Below are 17,852 nucleotides of genomic sequence, written 5' to 3' on the forward strand. Positions count from 1 at the left end.
ATTCAATTCAATTCATTTCATTTCATTTCTAAGAAGATGCGCCCAAATATTTATCTAAAGTAACAACTGCCAATGAATTCAATGTATAGTTAGTTAAGCACCGCCGTAATGGGATGCCATGTTTCTACTACGTTAATATATTTTTTAAAAAAAGTTTAACAAAACTGTTTTGTGTGGGTAATATTAAAAATCAGACACACAAAGCTATAATAAGAATATTTGATAAATCTTTCACTCTTTTGCCACTAAGTGCTTGCAAATTGTCCCCAATTAAGATTTTCACCCATATATGTATTACTCGAACTCTGTACTTTACTTTTGTAATTGAGTGTGCTATTCACTTAAGGATTATAAATAATTAAGAAGTCATATTGTTCTTACCATCCATTGCCAAAATACAGAACACTTCTTTCTCCATTTCAAATACAACTCTAGAAGTAGAACATCCTCTTTGCTACTTTGAAGGTACTCAGCTAGCTGTTCACTATCTTTAATCAGTTTTGTTTGTCTCGAGGAAAGATGCTTCAAACCACCAGCACCAACCGTAGCTTCATGAATCTTGAAATAACAATCAACGTCTATGACATAAATCTTGAAATAAAACATTGTATGAAATATATATACTGAATAAAATTAATCATTAGCGGAAAAGCTTTAAAATTGACTGAATAATTTGAAAATAAAACTGAGTAAAGCTATATAAAGAATTTAACGCGACAACGTTTTCTCCCTGCTGTGGTAAGGTTGCTTCAGTTTTTCTCCCTTAAATTCTATTACAATCCCGAGTTCAAATTTGATGACAGACCATCCCGACTTTCTTCCAAGGTTTTTGTTTTCAAGTTCTACCAAGCGAATGCCACAATAGTACCATGAAATATAGGCCTGGCCAGTCTATATTGACCTCTCATTCTGTATTTGGGAGTATTAAGTAAATATGATTCCATACATGTATTATGTGAAAAGCAATTAATTCTAAGTACGTACTGTTAGTTTAAAGTAGATAAATTTTCAATCAAAATGGTCACACATTAGAAGATATACAGAAAGATGTTTGCTGTATATCCGACCATTTTCGATTCGATCCTGCCATCTGGCATATCATGCTGGAACTATGAGTTTGCTAGCGGGAGCAGTGTTGTGTCTGAGTTTGTAGGCGCATGAGCGTTATAAAATGGTTCCGAAAATCAACTGGTATGGGAGGTATGGGCTCTTTCCTGTGCTAGGTTTTTGTACGTACGCATTGTGAAAAACTGCCGGGAGAATCGACTAACACTCGAGGTGACTACTGCGAAAACTACTGTGGTCCGCTGTTGCGAAACATTCACCCACGAAAACCACCAGGAGAAGTGCTGCAAGCAAAGTGACACAGGTAGTGCTAACGGGGATCCGTCGATTGACGTGCCAAAAAAATACCCGACGCAACGTGATATGGGCCACAGAGTCCACCCTGCACCATCAACTATGAACAAAACAAGTCGCATGCCTCAAGTTGAAGTATGTGCGGAAGGCCCGAGTACACCATCTGCTACCACGTCACATTACCGAATGTAAGACGAACTGCAGGAAACCGTATGTCAAGTACTTCGCGGGTTTCAAATGGAAGAAAGTTGTCACAATGGATGGATCATAGTCCATCTCACTGTTGGTGGTCACATTCAAGCGATCACATACCGTGACGTAGACGGCAAATGCCGCAGCAACTTTGTTCGTCAGTGCAGAGAAAGTTTCCCTCGTGGCTTTATGGTTGTTCCGGGATTCGGATATGCGGGTAAGTTGATGGTGGAAACGTGAAGGTGAATGCAAGATACTTTCAAGAATCCATTCTGGCACCTATCTATCGGAGAGACATCCCACAATTATATGGAATGGACGCGAACCACGTGATGATCCATATGGACAAGACTTTGAGTCAAGCAGACAGAACATCACTAAGTTTTTATCAGGAAATGACAGAGGAATTAGGAATTCGTGTCATTCCGTTTGAAGACATTCCTGTGAAAATCCCAGATACCAATCCAATGGAATTTTGCGCATTTGGACTGTTGGAACGACGTCTTCAACATCGCCCGCGCACCTTGAATGGTATCTGGAAAGCTTGCAGGAAGGAGTGGGACACAATTCCCATGCCTGTCCCGCGCCGGAGCTTGCTGCAATGGAAACTGCGATGCCGTGTGATAGGTCCAATGCTAAGGGTCCAATAGAGTATGATCGATGGTGGTGGTGCGGTATCTCTTATGGTGAGTTGAGTACCCCTCAAAAATGGTCGGATATAAAGCGAACAATCTTCTGTATATTCCCATGTGGCCAAGTCACTGACAAGGATACTCTCATTGAGCGTTATCGTGGTCCCTGCCTCGCTGGGTATAATAATAATAATAATAATAATAATAATAATAATAATAATAATAATAATAATAATAATAATAATAACCGAGTAGTGGATGCGAAGGTCCCGTCCACAAACCTTGGTACAAAAAAGGGACGTTAGCGACTAAAAGTTTAATCAATTCAAATCAAAAAATGAAATGAAATCTTTAAGTTTTACGTTCCACGGTTATGCCAGTTAGGCTAAAGGAGACGGTGATGATGAGAAATGAGTGAAATGGTGGAAGGAAAGAAGTGGGAGGAAACGGGAGAACCCCGAGAAAATCACGAGCACGATGTTTGTCCACCACAAAGTTCACACGGCGCGAGTTGGGATCGAACCAGTGTGACCCCAAGTACCGGAGGTGAACGCTCTACCACTGAGTCACCGCGCTCCCCAAATCAAGTATTGAATTATATATATATATATATATATATATAGATGGTGATCAGAAAAATGGAAACACCTGTAGTTGGCAACACGTCAGATGTATGGGTTGGCAGTGGTGTCGTGGCGCCCGCAGCGCCGGACCGCTGGTAGTGGAGTGTTAGGTCGGTCTTCATACTACGTCAGGCGCAGTGGAACAGCAGTGTCCAGTAGCTGCAGCATACGGAGGTGGTGTAAAATGGGAGACCTCTCAGATTTTCAAAGAGGGCAAATTGTTGGTGCGCGGTTATGTGGAGTGAGTGTGACGGCAGTGGCCACTGTGTTAGGTGTGTCGCGTGGGACAGTGTCGAAGGTGATGACGGCCTAAAGAACACACGGGAAAACCACATCGGGGAAGCGGAAGAAAATCATGAGTGATAGGTCACGCCAGGTATTAAAGCGCAATGTCACGCGGAACCGTCGTGCCACTGCGGAGCAAGTGACAGAGGAACTCAATCAGCACCTCCCCCACCCTGTTTCGACAATCACAGTCCGCCGCGAATTACATGACAGGAACTTAAGGGGTCGTGTTGCACGGGCCAAACCGCTCATCAGGGACCATAACGCTTTCGCACGCCGCAAATGGTGCCGCGACCATACAACTTGGACCGTTGAGGACTGGAAACGTGTGATATGGTCAGATGAGTCATCCTTCACCCTATTCCCAACCGCGGGCAGTGTTTATGTGTGGAGAACGCCCAAAGAAGCTTATGATCTGCAGTGTCTCCATCCAACTGTGAAGCATGGCGGCGGCTCGGTGATGCTGTGGGCCGCAATATCCGGGACAGGACGTTTGGGCGCCACCATTTGGGCGCGGACGTTTCGGCGCTGCCGTTTGGGCCCCGGACGTTTGGGCGCAAAGCCGTTTAGGCGCCAGACGTTTGGGCGCGAGGTACATAGTAAAACTCACAATTTACGACATATAGAGTAAGCTAGGCACTGAAAACTAAGCGCGAATCAAGATATATATACCGGTACATTTCCTACACTTCTATCTTTATCTCACCTCATTTATCTTTATATTTTCTCTCTATCTTATTTATTCATCTAAATTAAATAGTTTAATGAGTTTGTGGCCTTTTTTTGCCTAACCTTGTCATGGATTGAGTTTTCGCTTGTTCACGATTCTTGCACTTCTGATCTAATGTTGATTTAATTTTTGTATTATATAGGAAAGCTAGGAAATGAAGCAATCAGACGAACTGTTAATAATTTTCTTAATGTTAATTAAAACATATTTATTTAATTTTTGTATGTTTTTAAAAAGTTAATAATTACATATTTATGAATATTAAAATTTGTTTTCTTTCGTATTACGTTTGCCAAACTCTTCTCTTCCTCAAGTCCAATAAAGAACTACCAGTAAAAGATTTCCGCGCACTCGAGTTGAGGGAAGTGGCCCCGCGTAGCGTAGTCGCTAACACATTCGCCTTCGGTGCGAGCGGTCCCGCGTTCGATTCCCGGTGGGGGCACTCGGTCGAAAAAGTGTAACACGCTCTTTCAGGCCAGCCACCCTGAATGAGGTTTTTCTGGGTTTTCCTCATTCACACCAGGCAAATGCCGGGGTGGTACCTAATTTATAGGTCCAGGCCGCTTCCTTCCTTCCCTTTCCCTGGATAGTGTGCTCCCTCAAACGCGACGGGCTAAATAGCCTTAGATGCCGAGACCCCAGAAATCTAAAAATCCTAAATCCTAATCGAGTTGAGGGACAGATATTTCGCATACAGGGTGTCTAAGATATTGAGTTTAGGAACTGCAGTATGCCGTATTTCTGGTATCACTTTTTTTTTATTAACATTCCAATATAAAAATCAAAACTTAATACACTTTTTTTTCGTCCCATTGTAAGCATTTAATCTGCATTAAAGAAAGTGGCGAAAGGAAAAAAAGAACGATTTCAAAGTGAAAAATAATAGTTAAGTGTACATATATTGGTCATTTAGCCACTAGAAATGTGTTTGACATTCACACTTATTGCATAACTACAGTAGAAGGCCTGCTTTAAGTTTTTTAATGGTATAGGCTCTCACTATGTATGTAATGCAATCAATCATATCTAGTCTGATCTACTTACCTTTGGCTTCAAAAGTTATCAAATAAAAAGCACACTTAACTTTGGTTGAAACTTAAATTTACAAAATTTAATTGTTAATTCAGTTTTTAGAATTTTGAAATTCCAGTATTTCTAGTATGTAAAACAAAATCCAGTATAATTCAAGGACTTCCACTACAATAGACACCTTGTGATATCTTGATTCGAACTTAGTACTCAGCGCCTAACATAATAACTTTTTAATTTAACTCGCGCCCAAATGGCTTCGCGCCCAAACGTCCAGTGCCCAAACGGCGGGGCCCAAACGTCACGTACCGGCAATATCATGGTTTTCATTGGGTCTTGTGGTCACACTTAGCGGACGAATCACTGCCAACGATTATGTCGCAATTTTAGGAGACCACTTGCATCATATGGTCCGGATGTTGTTCCCGGACAATGACGCCATCTTCCAGGATGATAATGCACCCATTCACACAGCTGGCGTTTTTGCAGCGTGGTTTGAGGAACATCGGGATGAAGTTCAACACCTCCCCTGGCCCGCCCAATCCCCAGATCTCAACATAATTGAACATCTGTGGTCCGTCTTGGAAACACGACTCCGGCGACGATTTCCACCTCCATCCTCTCTCACAGAACTGGCCAATGCCCTGCACGAGGAATGGTATGAAATTCTACTTGCTACCATTCACGACCTCTACGCCTTCATTCCACGTCGCATCAAGGCTGTTCTGAAGGCGAAAGGTGGCCCGACACCATATTAATCTGGTAAGTTGCAATTTCGTTCAGGTGTTTCCATTTTTCTGATCACCATCTATATATATATATATATATATATATATATATATATATATATATATATATATATATATATATATATAACATTTGCCTGATTATGTTAGATGAAGAGTAAGTAACACAGATTAATTGATTGATTACTAAGAGTTTAATAGGAACGTCAGTGTCAGGACTTACGGATCGAAGTTAAACATACAATTTTTACGCCACGTCGTGCTGGATCATCGCGTAAGCGTCTGCGAAACGGCGTGGTAGTACAACAGTGGCTTTACTGAGACAGAGCTTCTGTATTCAACATGGTGATCAACGAAGAAGAGGAAAACCTCGATAAGCCGTAGATAATTCGAAGGTCAGTCTATATAGAAGACAGAAGAGAAATTAATCAAGAATGATACTGCAGAAGACGGGGTAGTACACGGTGTTTGTCAATCGCTCAAAATAGGTTTTACTTTACTACAGATTATTTTTGTTGGCCTGACTCCAATCCGTTTGCCAGTGCGAGGACATCCGTTGAAGGAATTCAGAGAGTGCGACTAACATCAAAGCGAGAAGGAGTGCTCCAGTGGAACTCCTTCCAATGTGACGTTTTTGGCTGCTGTGACGGCACTCTCTTTTCCCCGGGTGCCGACATGTCGACTCAGACATATTGTTATAGTTGACGACATCTCATAAGAATGTCTTACACTATCAGAGATCGGAGGTTGTGTCCAGTGATTGGTTTTTGTTGTCGCAATACTATTTTGTACACATTAGTATAGTTTGAAAGAAATATAATTTAAAATGAGTTTTGTCACTACAAGTTAATAAATTCAAATGAAGACGAAGTAAGCGCATTGAATGGAAGTTATGCATTATAATGGATACACTTCAACGAAGAAACAGATTTTACATATTATATTATATATTAAAGTACGGGACAAGAATAAAGGACCCCAAATGCCATTAAAACTAATGGCGTTTTTGGTCATTTATTCTTGTCCCGTACTTTATATACATTACTGCTCAAGGGTTTTCGAAATCCCGGGTTTTTTGTAAACATTTACTGTGATCCTATTATTTTGGCACGAGAACTTTACCGCCGTGCATCAGATGTGCTTTTGCCTAAAACACAAAATTTGACGACAGTTGAATTGAGGTCTGACAGGTACTGTAGATGATACGTCAATTTATAATTCGTAAAACTGAAACAAAAAATGATGATTTGGTATATATCTTTTAAGTTTTACGTCCCACGGTTATGCCGGTTAGGCTAAAGAAGACGGTGATGATGAGTGATGAATGAAATGGTGGAATGAAGAACGTGGGAGGAAACGGGAGAACCCCGAGAAAACCTACGCACACGGTGTTTGTCCACCACAAAATTCAGTTGGCGGGAGCTGGGATCGAACGATTTGGTATATATATTGCACAGTATAAACACGTGTGGAAGGTGAGGCAAGACAATTTTGTATAGAAAGTGTAGACATGGAGGGTCAATGCAGTAACAAAAATTTGAAAGACAAAGTAATTTTCCAAATCTTGTAGTTATCTATACTTTATCGATATGCTGGCTTTAAAAAAGCTCAAAACGCCATTCTTTGAAAAATGTTCACGACTGTCAATATACATCCTTCTCTGCTCAATGGAAGCGTATATGTAATGCTGGTCGTTACTTATTTCAACGAGCAACAATGAAGCATACGATATCATCGTATGCACTTTTCAAAGTATGGTATTTTTGGCGTTTTAAATGTTAGCATATCAACAAGTTATAAAGAACTGCAAAATTTGGAAAGTTACTTTCTCTTTCAAATCTTTATTACTACGTTGACCCTCTATGTCTACAGTTTCCAAACAAAACTAATATCTTGCCTCACCTTCCACACTTTTGCTTATACTATATAATATCTATATCAAATTGTCTTTTTCTTTTCTGTTTCAATTTTAATAATTATAATTTGACATATCATCTGCAATACCTCTCAGACCTTGATTTAACTGTCGTCAAATTTTATGCTATAGCAGAAGTACCTCTCATGCAGGGCGGTAAAGTTCTCGTGGCAAAATAATAGGATCACAGTAGATGTTTACAAACATCCGATGTTCGAAAACCTTTGAGCAGCACTATATATATATACAAAAATAATAGATAAGCATATTGCCAAAAACAAGATTTCGATGGAACTCTTGTCAAAATTTCGCAACTATAGTTCACATTAACAGAAATCTATGATAGAACATCAGAAAATTGCATCAATGTTTCACAAATAAAGATTATTCATGTATCAGTTTGACAGTAAGTTGAAAAATATGTAAAATAAATAAAAAAAGGTATATTGTTTACTACATTCTGACATTTGAAGTAATGTTTTCACAAGGCAAATATAATAGGATTTTTTATTATTATTTAGTACCTTGGCATTAAGTTGTATTCTTTCACGATCAGCTCCTTTAATGAACTTGATATTTTGTTTAATTTTCCCAGTTAGCCAAAGAGCACGTCTCAATTCTTCCTCTGCATTATTCAATTGTGGTTGATTTTCATGTGTTAAAGTCTGCAAAGGAAGGAAAAATAAATGATTTATGAGAAAATAAATACATAAATAAATTATAACAATATCATGTAACGTAGAATTATTTAACCTTATAAGTAATATGCGTGTCGTTGTTGGGAAAAGAAAGAAAGAACCTGCCATTGACAGTACATTTTGCTACTTATAGAGTACATAAATAAATAACAATTTCTTATACAGATTCCTACTGATCTAGAGAAATCTATTTCCCTGACCTTTGGGAAGGAATTCCCCGACTTTCATGACAGGTATCGGATGATATTGACATATAAATAAGGAATAAATAACTGTGAATATTTATATATGAGAACATTTATTCTGTAGAGACAAATAGTAATCAATTGCTCATACGTACACTCATGTCCGCATATCTATAACTGTCTTCTTGTAAGAGTATAATTTGATATTGATTGTGCGGGGTACTTTTAATACCGATACTATGTGTATAATCGATAAATGTATATTTGTTGTGAATTTCATAGGAAAAGAATTATAAATACGAAAATTAGAATGAGTAAAACAAAATGTTGCTAAATGGACAAGAAAGTTTTATTTTCGTTTTATTGTTTTTAATTACCGCTCTTTGGCATGAAATTTGCCACACTCATGTCTTTGTCGATTATACACATACTAACATTATAAGAAATACCGAGCGAATTCGTTACCAAATTATATTCCTACAACAACATATTTATAGACATGCGACAATAATTTTGGACATGAGTGTACACTACACTTACCTCTCATAAAAATCTGAACTACGTCCAAGCTGAAATTGATGTAAATTAATGTTAGAAAAAATATGTTTTATAAAATTTCCCTGAATTTTCTCTGATTTCCCTGAACAGTAGGAACTCTGTTCTAGTAAAATAAAAACTGAGTTATTATTCGCAACATACTTTTTACTGCCACAAAAGTTAGTTTTTTCGACTTTATCGAAAACTACGCATGAGGATATGTTATTTTGTTTATCTTGATGTGACCTATCGATTGATATATATCTCATGGATATATGTGAACAATATTTTAGTTAAACAGAAATTAAAATTTAAAGTGTTAATATTTCGTTAACCATAATATACTGTTGTATTACGCGTGTCATAAAAAATAAAGGCTTAATAAAGGTATATTTCTGTATGAGTCTTACCTTAATAAATAACATTGTTCTCGTACAGGGTCAAGTTATTTATTTATTTATTTTTTGGCAAAACTACGCATGACTCTTTACACTTATACATATTTTGATCAGCACAATAAGATTTAGCGATTGGTACATCTCATCTTTGGACATTTTTTTTTTTTCGTTTGTAGAATTTTTGAAGAAAATCTAGTGCATGACGTTCTCATATCTTACTCCCCAATCATACTTCAACACATTCGAAGTGTCTGTGGCTAGCTTTCAGCTCTTCCACAGTTTTGAAACAATAATTTGAAATTACCGTTTCAAACGTATTTCAGTGAAGCGCTTATTCTACACTTGTACCAGCCACTGTTTAAGTGGTACGTTCCAACAATAGATTATGCCATTCACGTAACCATGGCAACTAGTATTTTCAGTTACGGGTATGAGTTGAGTTGAGTTGATTTTGAGTTTAACGTCCTTTCAGCAGCGAGGCTATATGGGACGTGGACCTACTGATTAACGTGGAATCCGAACCACAGGAACTCCCACCGGGAATCAAACCCGGGTCTCCCACGCCAAAGGCGCGTACTCTAACCGCTTAGCCACGAATGAGCTCATAGTTACGGGTAAGAAATTATATAATACGTTTCATATATATTTAGGCCAATAATAACCAAATTACCATATTCTACATGATACTGCACATTTGTAATATTATGAAGGAGTATATTTCGAATCTGAAAGGGACAGGAGGCATATAATAATAGTAATTCAAAATGAACTCATAGATAAGCACAGAATGAATAATATTCACGGGACTGAAGACAAACGCATTTGTATTTTGTTAAATTTTAGAGAAATTAAACAACATTAAGTGCTTTTGTTGTGAGATGATAACAGGAACAGAACGAAGTGTAGATTAAATATCATTTTCGGGACAATAGCGGGTCAGTTGTTATAAAATGTTTATTAAATTTAGTGTAATCATTTATTGATATTCAAATATTTGCAAGAAATATTTATAGAAATATCGTATGTATGTGTCGACGTCTGTTGGTAGTTCTCAAATGTAATGCAAAGGTTGAAGCGCCATCAAGTTGATACGACGTAAGTAGAAATTTGTTTGCATGCCCATGAAACAGAATGAAATTATTTTAGCTAATACCTACAAAAATTGTCTAAATAGTCTAAATTAACCATTACGTAATTCAATTCCTTCTTGTAAATTGAAAACATTGAAAACTCGTGAGTGGATCATGGGACTATTTTCATATGAAAATAATAATCATCAACGCAAACGCGCATGAATTCGATATGCTTTGATGTGGTTCAATGGACGGAGGCTCAAAATCCAATTAGGAATTTGCGGAAAATCCAAGCTTTCCTTGCATTTACAGCAAATAGAAGGTAATAACTAGAATAATAAGTGTAACTAAACCGTGATACGTACTGACTGATTCCAGTGTTCGTATAATTTTGATAGTGAAATCAAGAACAAAGTATGGCTCGTAGCTAAACTTTGATTACATTGCTATGGGCAGCTTAGCCATTGATTGGTTCGGGTATTACGTAGATTTTCTCCCTAATATCATGTGCAATTAAGTTCTGCGTTATTAAGAATGCTGTAGCCTCTAAACTGTAGTAATTTAGAATTTTATGTCCCCCTGGCTCCCTTCACAAGTTCGGCTGCTAATTCAAAATTACAGTATGAAGATTTCAAGCAAGCATTGAGCAAATAACTAAATATTAAATATTATGGTGCAGATGGATTTAGTTCCAGCACAGTTCTCTTTTAGCACGTTGACATGCCAACATTTAGCAGGTTAGTTTAAATTTCTGCAAACGATTGTGCATGTCTATCTATATAGCTGAGTGAGTGAATGGATGCATGTTTGTGATTGGTACATATAGGGAGTTTCTTGTTTTATTAGTAATTTCGTATGTTCGCATGTCCCTAAATGTATTTAATCGTCATGTACATCATCATAATGCTTGCTCAATTTGAATGTACCTGTGACCTGATATGTGTTTCCTTCAGGAACTAGCGCGAGCTGGCTAAACTGGGAATTAAGGCACCTATCATAAATTAAATAATATACTAGATTGTTGAGACATGAAAGTTTACAAGAGTAGGGATATTGGAAAGAGTATTCCAGTGTATATGCATAGCTCTCGGAGGGACCCTACGGAGTCCATGAACTAGATATAATAAAAAAGTGAAAAGTATTTAGCTATTTTTGCTCATATGTAGTTGTAGATAAAATTCCTCCTAGGCACCAATTACTATTTGTCTTAAGTTAAATATTTATAATTTGCATGGATATGTATTAGTTGCATGTATATGTAATCTTGTAATTTGAATATGGATCATATAATTTCAAAGTGACAATGAATTAACTACTATTGTGAAACTGTACTTAATATTTAATCTAAACGTTACTGAAAATGTATATACAAAAGCTATACCAAATAAAAAAAATGCAAGGAAGTTTTGAGAAAACATTGAAAGACTATGTCAAGAATTTTTTCGTGGACATATGACGTTCTATGTAAACATACGTTAAATGATGTCACGACAATCTACGATCATTAAAATAATCCTACTTCGAACCTAGTGTTATTATTGTTGTTTACTATATGCTATACGAATTTAGATCGTGATATTCAAATACAGTAAACTTTACACTTAAGCCTTGCGGTGCTACAATGAATATAAATTGAATTAGTATAAATAGAATCAGCATAAATGGATTGAAGTCTCCATGAGATGAGAAAATGCTGCCCTTGGCAAGAACACGGAAGCACTTATTTCTATATTTTGTTCCTATAATATATCAAATGAGAATTCCGTTGCGTGACATTTTCTTTACAGTTGATCATGTTGAGTTGTTGAATGATTCAGTGTTGTTACCGTGTTCGTTAGTTATTTATTTCTGTCATCCCCAGTCTTATGAACTACTACGCTTCTTCATTGTGTGACAAATATGCGTATATGACTAACACGTAGAGAGTCAGCATAAACGGAAAGCTGACACATGGTTGGCGCTCATGCGTATTTTTCTCAGCCATGAGTAGAGTTCAGCTATATGTCTATTTATTCAAAATTCTAAATTATTCCAAATTTTAATTATTTCGGTATAACCATTTTTTTTCAATAATCAATTAACTTGATAATTATTAAATAAATCTTGAGCCCATATTGGAAAAGGGTAGTGGCCCAGGGAAGAATATCCATTCATACCAATGGTTATTCCTTCGACCCTCGTCGAGGGAACTTTTACTTATATTTGCGAGCCACAGCAACAACCGTCGATAATGAAACGTAAAAACATAGGATAGATCCCAAATCATAATTCGTTTCCATAGTGGTATAAAATGTAGTCTGTCATTCGGGAAACATATTCTTCCTATTCTTTATTTATATTTTTTTATTTCTTTTCTTTTCCCTCTTTATTTATATTATTATTATTAAATAGCCGAAGTTATTGCTTCAGTTTCTTGCCTCTTCAACATTAGATTAAAGGTTAAGTTTCATAATTGTGTTATTTTTAACGTCGGAAATTAATCAGATAAGGACTTTAATATGATTTTCTGTCAATCATCAGTTGTTTAACTGTGAAGGACGAACTACTTTTATTTATTTTTAGCTCTTTATTTTATAATGATGCAGACATTAGAGTATGAGACATTTTTCCATGAAGATGAAAAACGTTTTTGTAGGAAATGAAACTAGAATGATATTAGGTGAAGAATTTTGGAATTAAGGATTCTATTTACATATGCCAATCTGTTATGAGATTAACTGAAACCACAAGTTTAGTTGAATAAATTTAGAAGACCTCTGATTCATCACAAAGTAGTAACATGTTCCTTGTACAGTGAAGAAATGGGTAATGGTGAAATCTGCAGATGCTACTCCAGGATGAAGAACTCTAGGAGTTATGATTAATGATAAACTCCACTGTCAGTTATTATTTTAATTATTCGCTGAACCATTGCACATTCTTATCCCAGTTCCATAGCCAAGAGTGAACGATAAGGCTCACTCTCCCACATCTTTTTTAAGGCTCCTCTCTTTGTAAGGCTAATGCGAAAGCCATATACTAAAATATTAGCTCCTCTTCACTCATTTTTCAGAGGATCCTTAACTATTTTGAAACTGGAAGCAAGCTTTATCTATATGGATGTTCTTTATAACAAATTTTATCCCATTGATCTTAAAACCCGCATATTTAATCAAATGATATAAATAACTTCATTGCGACTATGAATTTATCCAAGCAAACTCCTGCTCTCTTAGTAAGTTACTCGATGTACGAAGAGCACTGAAGTACAAGAATTCACATGCTTCGTTGTTCATATCGAACACTACACGTTATTATATGAAATAAGTTGGCTAACTAAAAGTAAAGTCCTAACATCAGAGATATATATCTGATATATACACATATACACACATAAACACACACACACAAAGAAGTACATCAACTGTCAAGAAAGCACTTCACCGTTATATTCTTACAGTTGACATTTAGTTGGTCACTATGTTTCACACTATTACCTAAGTTATAATGTAGTGTGAGATATGGACGATAAGACAATGAGTACTTGGACTTTGTTGTTTATCATAAATGGAGAAACTGACGAAGAAAACAAGAGCGGCGATTTTTGGCCCATAATTTGAACTAAATGATATAAGGGTAGTTATATCATTTAGTTCAAATTATGTGCCACACATTTTTGATAATACGCGCCTGCCTATCTATATATATATATACAAAGAGAGAGGGCGATGGAGGGGATTCAATTCAATTCTCACTGTGCTGCTGCTTCTGCATTACTGATTAGTGATCAATATATGCAAGTTTTATCTTTCCTCGAAAATAACATACCACTGTATTATTGACCTGAAATCCGAATAAGGGAGGTAATAAATAAACTCTCAACATTTTCTTTCTTTTTATAATTAAGCTTCTATGTGATAACTTAAAGAACAAACTTACCAATTGGGAAGGAGCATCATCCCATTCGCTGTTAAGCACAGAATGAATTATTCGGTGTGTCACCAACTTGTCTAGAATATTAGTTTTTGCTAGCAACCATGCAAGGGCAATCAGAAGATCTCGACTTCCATGCTTCATGTCAGAGGGTAAACAGAAGAAGAAGATGTCCTTGTAGCCCAAGTGGAACAGAGACAGCTTCACTGCAGCCACTTGGTTTCCCCAGAAGAAAAGGAAAGAATAATTGAGTAATAATATTAGACATTCCTGCTCCATCTGATTTTAGTTGAAATTTCTATATTTTTGTCTCTCCGAGCTAAAAGAAATGATAAAACCAGGGATTCAACAAACATCGGGATAAAACAAATACATTTGATTATATATGATAAATGGAGGATATATTACACAATTCTTCTACAGGTGGTAATTCAGTAAATATATACCGGTATGTTTGATATTAATTAACACTTATCTATTATGCGTTCTGGAAATCTTACAAGGACTGTCATATTCGCAGTATGACTTCAGCAACTAATCCTGTTGTTTTTAATTGCTAGGCAGTAATGAAGAATGTCGGCTTCCCCCCCCCCCCCACACACACACACATAAACGATATTACTCTTTACACATGCTTTGATCAACTTGAAAACGTTTTACTTCACTTGAGGTACTTTCATCATTCTTAACCCACAGAAAAATTACATCAACTAACAATATGAAATTTATTGAAAGAAGGAAGCAATATTACAATATAGGCTTACATACGTGGTACTGAGGATTCGATAGATGAGTGGTTTTAATAACAGTCATACCATTTATGTAAGTTATACGAATAACCACTTACCATTATTCTTCTCGTGATGAATTCCTTCACGACCAAGGAAACTCTTCAACTGGAACAATAGCTTATACAACAGAGTCCAGAGCACTGACACCTGCACGAAATATAAATAGTTGTTTACACAATTAGTTCTAAAACAAACAACTAAATAATTAGATTCATATTTTAAGCATAGTAGTTTTATAAAATAATTATCACTGAAAATACAACTAAAAGCACCAAGATAGAAATGGTGAAGTTAACGTAAGTACATTTTAAAAGCAAGACAAGTCTCGTTAAATCGAATTAATGCTCATATGTTGTATCTTTAATGTCGAACACCGTATAAGTTTCTTGAAATCGATTAAAGGGAATACACTATAAATTAAACTAGTACTCACGTAGAATGATTCCAGGAGTACGAGAAGAAGGCAGAAGTTTCTCACCCTCATCACGACAGAGACGTGCTAGTGAGGTAAAAATTTGCACAATGATAAGTTGGTATCTCACGAATGTGTAAGCTGATTTGTATTTTTACAGGCCTTGTTGAATTGATGCTACAGCCAGAAAACTAGGTGTTGGAAGCATGTTGAAAAAAATCAAATGTTGAGCAATGACTAGGTTCCTTCATCATCAAAACAGATCAGCAGAAACGATAAATGAAGAAATAGCAGCTACGTATGTCGAGGAATGACATAGTAAAACGCTATAAAAGAACATTATAAATAAATGTGGTCGCACATGTCTACGGAACGACCCAAGACAAGGTCCTTTTTCAACGGCTGCAGATTTCCAAGTGTGATGGCGGAACTTCAGCAACAACCAACAAGTGCTTGAAGATAGATATGTGACTATTAATTGTTTAGCTAGGGAAGTCCGTTTACAGCCTGTTGGATGATATTCTACATATGAGCCAAGTGGCAGCAAATGGGTTCCCAATTCCTAACACCTTTTCAAGAACAAGAACATGTATAATGTTTACAAAGCATTTTGGACCTACCGTATACCACAGAAAAAAATGATTTTGTAAACAGATTAGTGACCATGGATAAATAGTGCGCAGGATTGGCAAACACCATTTTTTTATTGAAAAAAAAAAACTTTTTTGGTTTAAATCTTTTTTTTTTTTTTTTTTTTGTTTAAACCAGGGTTTTTTAGTTTAAATAATTTGCTCTATGTATTTATATTACATATGGACAGAAATGGTTTTGTTTCGCCTTGATGATGTTGTTATGCAACTACAGGATTATGCTGGAAGGGATCACATTAGCTTAAAGTGGAATCCAAACGCTTCTCGGCTCACATCCGAGAGAAATTGTTCTCCATTTGGACTCGAAACCGGGACTAATTGGCCACAAATTCGATGAGTCTGCCGACTCACTCACGAAGGACTCCTGATAAAAATACGTTGCACTGATCTTTACATACTTGTTAATATAACTGTGAAGAGTCATTTCAGAAGGACAAAAAGATAAACAGTTACACAAGTGAAACTATTATACAGAATTGCATATAAATCGGGAAACTCACGCCTTAGCCATTGGAAAAATCCTGTTATTAATTTAAATGTATTTATATCTAAAATTTTAAGGTCAACGTATCATAATCACTACGCTGAAACGCTCCATCGCTAACGTGCCCGCTCTCTTCAAACGCAACAACCCATGGACCCACCAGCCTCACTCTGCCGTGACTATGATATATTGCATTTGTGCTTTTTAGTGGCCACTTAACATGGGTTGGTTTGTTCTATGCACTGTAGTTTTTATGCTACACAACCGGAAGCCATCTTGATACCAAATTCTGAAATAATTGTAATTTTTCAACAATTACTTCTGATAGCCACCTTAAATTTACCTATGTAGAGTGAGATATTTTCATCGTCTCCCAGCAAAAATCTTTTAGAGGATAATAGAAAAGAAGTTGGTGAAAGAATATATTTCTTCAACAATTATCTCAAGGGTTTGTGCGAAAAGTAAACCTGCACGGTATTTAGCCCTGCTGCCTGCAGAAGTTTATTTTTTACAAGCATGTCTTTCTATGCAAAGTATTGAATTTTATCTCTAAATTTCTCAAAATGTGGTGTGCCTAAACGTGACGAGCACCTGGAAAACTCCAAGAAATGATATATTTGCCACTAGAAATATATATAGCTTGTGATCTAATCACGGACCTCCTCTCGACTAAGAGATGCACACTCTACCACTAAGCTATCTCTTAATAAGTTTTACAGTAGTATTTTAGGTGCAGGTTTACTTTTGGCGCACCACATTTTGGAAGATTTACAGGTAAAATTGAATACTTTGTATGAAAAAATATATTTATAAGGAATAAATTTCTGCAGGCGACAGAATTTTATACAAAGTAATGTAAAATCATTACAAGTGTTTTACGATGGATAAAATAATTGAGTGCATATGAAAGATGACTCTATTAGATATTATTCTCCACCAGTGGTGAATTTCTGCAGTGTACAGAAGCTGTATTTTATATTTACAATTGGAGCGTTACTAGTATGATACCATGACAAGTGCTATTGAAACTAGTTTTTGCCAAAACCCACTTCTTTTCACTATCCTGGCTTACGCGTTTTCCCACCATCGCTGATGCGCCTGCTCCATTTGGTCGCACCTCCGCGCGGGTCCACTAGCTTCGCCCTGCACTGACTCGGTTAGGTAGCATTCGTGCTTTTTAGTGCCAACCTAGCATAGGTTT

The 17,852-nt window shown here is 36.6% G+C and overlaps 1 protein-coding gene across 2 annotated transcripts in view; it reads right to left on the reverse strand.

The window, feature by feature from the left end:
• LOC145663934 (tubulin epsilon and delta complex protein 1-like) overlaps positions 1–17,852 on the reverse strand; it is a 31,047-nt gene that overhangs the window by 12,439 nt on the left and 756 nt on the right. The window contains exons 2-5 of one of the 2 annotated variants that reach the window (XM_081730144.1): positions 15,162–15,252; positions 14,321–14,529; positions 8,036–8,176; positions 382–558 (exon numbers count right to left, since the gene is read on the reverse strand). In XM_081730144.1, the coding sequence (XP_081586270.1) occupies positions 382–558; positions 8,036–8,176; positions 14,321–14,529; positions 15,162–15,252 (618 nt within the window). Of the gene's footprint in view, positions 1–381; positions 559–8,035; positions 8,177–14,320; positions 14,634–15,161; positions 15,253–17,852 lie in introns of both variants that reach the window. The other variant, XM_081730145.1, reaches the window with a different exon arrangement.

The sequence above is a fragment of the Thermobia domestica genome, chromosome 11, assembly GCF_964235325.1.
Source record: "Thermobia domestica chromosome 11, izTheDome1.hap1.1, whole genome shotgun sequence".
In the NCBI taxonomy this organism is placed as follows: Eukaryota; Metazoa; Arthropoda; class Insecta; order Zygentoma; family Lepismatidae; genus Thermobia; species Thermobia domestica.